The 6,000-nt window shown below is 40.2% G+C and overlaps 1 protein-coding gene across 2 annotated transcripts in view; it reads left to right on the top strand.

Moving 5' to 3' along the window:
- Positions 1-238: 238 nt before the first annotated feature.
- pxdn (peroxidasin) overlaps positions 239-6,000 on the top strand; it is a 47,662-nt gene continuing 41,900 nt past the window's right edge. For both annotated transcript variants that reach the window (XM_028000465.1, XM_028000464.1), the window contains exon 1: positions 239-502. In XM_028000465.1, coding sequence (XP_027856266.1) covers positions 318-502 — 185 coding nt within the window. In that variant the 5' untranslated portion in view covers positions 239-317. The remainder of the gene's footprint in view (positions 503-6,000) is intronic.

Here is a 6,000-nt window from a genome sequence, read left to right as displayed (position 1 = left end):
TAAGCATTTGCTATGACAGACAGACAGACAGACAGACAGACAGACAGACAGACAGATTAGATTAAAGTAAAGCATTCGCTTTGTGTGGTCAGAAAGCTGTAGCTAATATGAATTAACTTCAGCAATCTGCATTTTTTTCCCCCGTCCAGCTTTCGGGTGGACTTTGTCAGGATTGTAACCCTGCCCCACTTGCTGCGTGTCTCGGTGTGTGCGCGCGTGAGTCCGCCTCTCCCGGCGTGTGTGTGGGTGTGGGTGTGTGTGTGCTGGAGCGGGGCAGCTGGCGCTCTCAGCTCTCTGCTCGGTTCTCACTGCTGGAAATGGCGATCCGGGCTGGCCAGCTCCGTTCTCCGCGTCTCCTGCTGGCGCTTTTCGCGCTTATCGCCTGCGGACCGCAGTCTGCGCTTTGCTGTCCGAGCCGCTGCTTGTGTTTCCGAACCACAGTGAGATGTATGCATTTGAACCTGGAAACCGTGCCGGCTGTGTCTCCGCAGACAACCATTCTGTAAGTAGCGTTTTATTGGGTTTTTTCCCCCCCTGCCCCTCTCCCCTCCTTCACTCTACTTACTAACGGGAACCCGCCACCGAGAATCTAATGCATTCATGGAAAAAATAAAAATAAATTGAGCCTTGGGACTTCTGGTATTTTGTCACATTGATTTATAAAGAATTGCAGTAAAGTGGGTCCTAACACAAACATTTACCATGTAGAAAGGCATGTGGGGATCTTAGAACAGAGGTTAATACAAACATCTCAATATGTTTTCACCTGATTGTTGGAGTTCATTGAGGAGGATCAGAGCTGCAAAATAAGGTTCCTCAACTGAGTTCAGCATAAGCCAATAGCATTTCACGTATGCACATATGATTTAATTAGCAATTCTTGTTCAGCCAAATAATAAGTTACTTGCTGGACAAAATTTCCAGCATGAATATTTGTTGAACGTGTAGACAATAAACCCCTGATTAGTTTTGTTGTCTATGTTTGACCTTCTCAGATGAAAGGAAGGAAATTCTTCTACCTCAACAAGCACTTGTGAATGGCGCCTCCTTGTCACGAGTGTGCTAAACAGTTTCCTTTCACAGACTGTCTGGACACAAAGCTCAGCATCTGGCCAATCCCTCAAGATATGTGCCAGTCTGAAATCTCCAGAATGCAGTCTATAAAAACGTAGCCCTATAAATAGCCACATTCTATGGCAGTAAATGGACAAGTTACCCTTGCCACACACTCAGAATAAGTTCTGTCCTCTAATATCTGTGGTCAGTCCACAGCAGTGGACAGAGGTTTGCCCGGATTCCCCTCAAAGGGAAGATGAAAATCCTACGATAGGAAGGGTCTGTATTTTACAGGGATGATCAGCACAGGAGAGCAAACTGGTTTCCCACTAGCTTTTATGTCTGTGGGCTTTGAAGCTGCAGCCACTTGTTGCTCCCCCCACTCTTCTCTTCACTTCTCTGGGCCGTCATGTCAGGACGTGACTTCTTTTAGTCTGCCATTTGAAATGTTCCTTGAGCGACCCGGAGAACTACAGAACTGCAGTTCTCCAGGGTGAGACTGCGAGGAAGCCTTTTTATGTGCTGCAATTTATGGAATCACATTAAAAAGTTGTATGTTTGACACTTGTAGTCAAAGTGAAAATGCAGTGTCTGAAATCCTCCAGCTTTAGGTTCTTTCAAACTTTTGTGCAATAGTGACACTTGACCTGGGATATTCTCCGAAAAGATCAGGACTGTTTTCAATTTTCTGACAAGCAGGACACCGTTGTGGGGAATCTAAAAAAAAAAAACTAAAGATAGACTTTACTTTCCTTCACTGTTAAACATAAACTATTTCACTCTTTGGGTGCTAGATTATACCTTCAAGATAATTAGCTCCGTTATTAGATTTTTGTATCTTTTTCGTTATGCTTGTTAAACTCTTAAAACTCAGTGTTTCATTGTCTTGTAGCACAAAAACATAAAAAACAATGAATACGTTTTGCGCCAAGAGCTCGTTTAAAGTCCCCCTCCTCCACTCTTTGGCTTTTGCATTACTTCTGGCCTACATCATAATGATTCAGCTGTTTTCTCTTTGGACTGTCTGTTTGAGGGGCGACAGAATATTACGTTCCCTCTCTGTAATGCTGTAATGACCCCGCTGTATTCCTTCTCACAGATTTGTTAACAGTTCAGGCAAGGTTTGGTAGATGTTTTTGTCAGCATATGATTTGAACCTTTTCTGTCACTTGCTTTTCATCTTGGAAATGGTAGGCTTGAAAAGTCTGGATTTCATTTTTGTGAACTAATGTAGTGTGCACATTGTGAATCAGATTTTTCTTATGGAACTCTAAAAAGGACAAAATGAAGACTACTGAGCCATAGGCATCATAGCCAATATTTATGTAAATAACCTGCCTTCTGTTATAATTTGGGAATTGGTAGTAACCAGTGACAAAGCACTGTTTGTGAACGTTTGTGTTTGCATATTCAAAAATGAGATGAGTAAATAACCAGAATCAGAAAAAAAGGATATATTGTTTGTTACTGGGTCACCGTCTCCTTTTTCTAGCCAGTATCCAACACACCGTTTATGGCCGACTTAGAAAAAAGCCTTCAAAAGTCATCTCTGTCTACACCACAGGACAACATGTCAAGAACTACTTGGGGAAAAAAACATGTGCCCATTTTAAAATGGGCACATGTTAATTGCCTTTAAAGAAGACTATTTACACGGCTGGGTGTGTCAGATTTAACAGGTTCTTATTTTAATACTTTTGCTTCAATGACAATGATCTTGCTTCACATCATTACAATAGTAATTAATGTTCCATTACTTCAGGTCAACCATTCTTTTCCACTAATTTACCATAAACATTGGCCTGGTGTGCCTGAGAGACAGACAGAGTGAATCAGGAAGAGTCAGTGGTGTCTGTTCTGTTGGAATGTGCTGCAGTCAGGTTGTGTGAGGAGGTCAGTCTCTGCAGCTTTATGGAATGCAAAGGCAGAAATCCCCAAAGCTTTACTCATTTGCACACAGAAATAGGACCCAAGACAGTTGTTGATGGGAGCTCCTTTGGCCTTACTCCCACGAATTGCTAAAGCAGAACAGCTGGGGAGTTCTGAGAAAGACTTTTTGTCACTCAGTCTGCAAGAACTTGGAAGGCGAATCATTTATGCTGCATCAGATTTATTTTTCATTGCTTATTGTAAGCTCATTTATTTTTCAATGGTAAATATATTAATTCTCAAGAATCAGTGCTTTCTGCACTGAATCCTTAGCAGCAGTAAGCTGTTTTTATTTATAAACCAGCCGCTTGCTGCTCAGCTTTCTGGTAAAACATTACCGGAAATATTGGGTTTGTCTGTGATGACACCTGGACATAGACACCAGCCCCTACAATACCCTGCAAGGATAAATATCTGTTAACAATGTATTCATGGTTGTATGGATGGATGAATAGTTTGAGTATTCTGCTTCTAAACAAAGGTCAAGATCCTTGCTCATCACCCCTCTGTTTTTTGACATGGTGGATCATCCTGTTGATCAATCACTCCATTGTGAGGGGAATTTGGCAGATTCTCAGTTGCTGAAAGTAGGTCTTCCACTTCAACAGTTTGCTTTACTACCTCTGCTGCTACCAGCTTAGGAGTTCACTGGGTTCTGCGGGTCTCTGGACTTCTTACTGTTGTGCTATTGGTCAAATGTTATTTATGCAGTAATTACTTACTTCAATCATTTGAGCTGGAAATGATTGCACACAATATATAATCCTTTATTTATACAGGAAAATCTTTTGAGACTTGTTGTCTTATTTACAAGAGAGACCTGAGAGAGAGAGACAAGAGAGTCACCACAACATAAAAACCATAAGTAAATTTATAAACTCTTTACAAGACATAGTGACAGTGTCATTTTGGCAACTTTTGAATTTCTACTGGGTGATTACCATTCTCATTTAACCCTCATCTAGAAAAACTTCACGTAACTCCTCTTAAAGCCATATCTTCATAGACAGGTCAATTTTCTTCACATAAGATCTTAAACAAAACCAAAAGCATTGTCATGCAGACTACTCCTTGGCTACCTTTGCACGAGATCGCTGTCTAGAAATCGCTGGTATTTTCAGATGATGACACTGTGAGTCAGCTTGGGTTGTCATGGCAGGCCACTATATGGTGCTGTGACTTTAATATGTCATCAAACACACATGTGCCTTTGTCCATTAGCTTAGACCTCACTAGCTTCCACCTCATTGTAAACATTAACCCGTCTCCATCGCCAATGAACAAAGTGCTCAGTGTGAAACAACAAATAAGCAGCTGGATCACAACAAAAATATTGCAGTTTTATAATTGAGGAGCAGCTCTGTGTAAACGGGGCTTTTGTGTATATGTCTGGTGTAAAAGCAAGTTTATTGGGGCAGTAGTCAGATTACTAATCAGCTGTATACACTTGGCTTGAGAATAAGCTGATTAACATAAAATTTGGTCGTTTTCTACTATCATGTATTAGTGTAGTATCTTCAATCAAAAGATTGTTGGTTTTGAACATTTTTAACAGAATTCTAGGTTTCTCAACACAGGCCATCAGGAACCACAGTTGTTTAGATGTGTCTCTGCTGCAGCAAATCTGAATCAAATGGCTGATTTACGGTACATCCTTTAATATGTCATAAAGTTTGCAGAGTAAATTAATGGATCCTGGCATGTTCTACATGTTTCTCTTAATAATTAAGAGAGACACTTAAAACATGTAAGGCAGTAGGTCTTGAGGAATAGGTTTAGGAGACAGTGGTCTAGGTAAAAAAAAAGTGGAACACTAACATAGACGGACGGATGGATGGATGGACAGGCAACTTTGCAAATTCAAGAATATTGACAGGAAAGATCTGTGGCCAACAGCATATAATCACTGTATCACCTAAAGAAGTCACAGTCATGAACTTAGCTTGTGTCAAAATCCCATGTAAACAAAATCACTTCATGAGAAAAATGTCAAAGTTTAGTGCAAAACCGTACGGGGGAGTATAACTTCAGGCTTTGTTTTTATCAGCTTGAATTATGGGTCTATCTTCCTGTGTGGGTAATTGAGCCTGGTAGACTGTTCATTTTCCAGCCATGTGTTTAGGCAAAGCCAGAACAGGTCTGTCAACCCTTTCACAGGGTTGTTAACATGAATTTTTTAAACTTCCCTCTGGTTTTCTTGCTGTCAAACCTCATTACTTTGGGTTAGCATGCTTCCTTAATGAGTTCCACAACAAATCTAATGAAATTGTTGGAATTTTCTAAAAACACACATTAAGTGACCAAGGAACGGCGTTCCTTGGTCACTTAATTTGCTAAATGAGTTTAAAATGTTTTGCTTGCTAAATGTCCCTGATAGTTTATTCTATGTTTTTGCTGGCTATGAGGTGAGTCATTTCCTCTCTAATTTCCAGTTGTTCCTAAACAAAGACTAAGTAAGATGACAGACTGCCATAATAGTGGATAATCTTTAGTCACTGTAACATGGAATTAAACTTTTTTTTTTTGTTGCATGCTTGCAAGAAGAGTGTTGACATGGCTTTAGCAAAGACAAATTGTCTTTAAAATGTATTTTATAGTGATCAACATCTAACATGAATGCAGATTTTCATTTTTCTTTACAAAATCTAAGACCAAGGCACCTTGATGTCACTTTGCCACTTAAACATTCCACACATAATCCAGAGTCGGTTTTCAGTTTAGCTTGTAGACTCTCAGGACATTCTAATCAGTTGAGCATTTCCTTCCATCTTGTTCTTTCTGCCTGACCCTACTTAGCCTTCTGTAGAAAGAAGCAGAGTTGTTTGAATACTGTCTGAAAATCTGAGGTGCAGTTAACCACCTAAAGTCCTGCTATTATCTCTTACAGCTGTAATATGTGAAACCGTGTCTTTTTTAAAATCATTAAAAACATTATAAGAATGACCTCACCCGAAATCTGGTGCACTTATTTGTGTTATCTGCTGATAGGTGCTGCCTGAATCAGCACATAGCCTT

Source organism: Xiphophorus couchianus, chromosome 19, assembly GCF_001444195.1.
Source record: "Xiphophorus couchianus chromosome 19, X_couchianus-1.0, whole genome shotgun sequence".
Taxonomy (NCBI): domain Eukaryota; kingdom Metazoa; phylum Chordata; class Actinopteri; order Cyprinodontiformes; family Poeciliidae; genus Xiphophorus; species Xiphophorus couchianus.
Note: the sequence above shows the minus strand (reverse complement) of the source record. Positions and strands in the feature narration are given on the sequence as shown.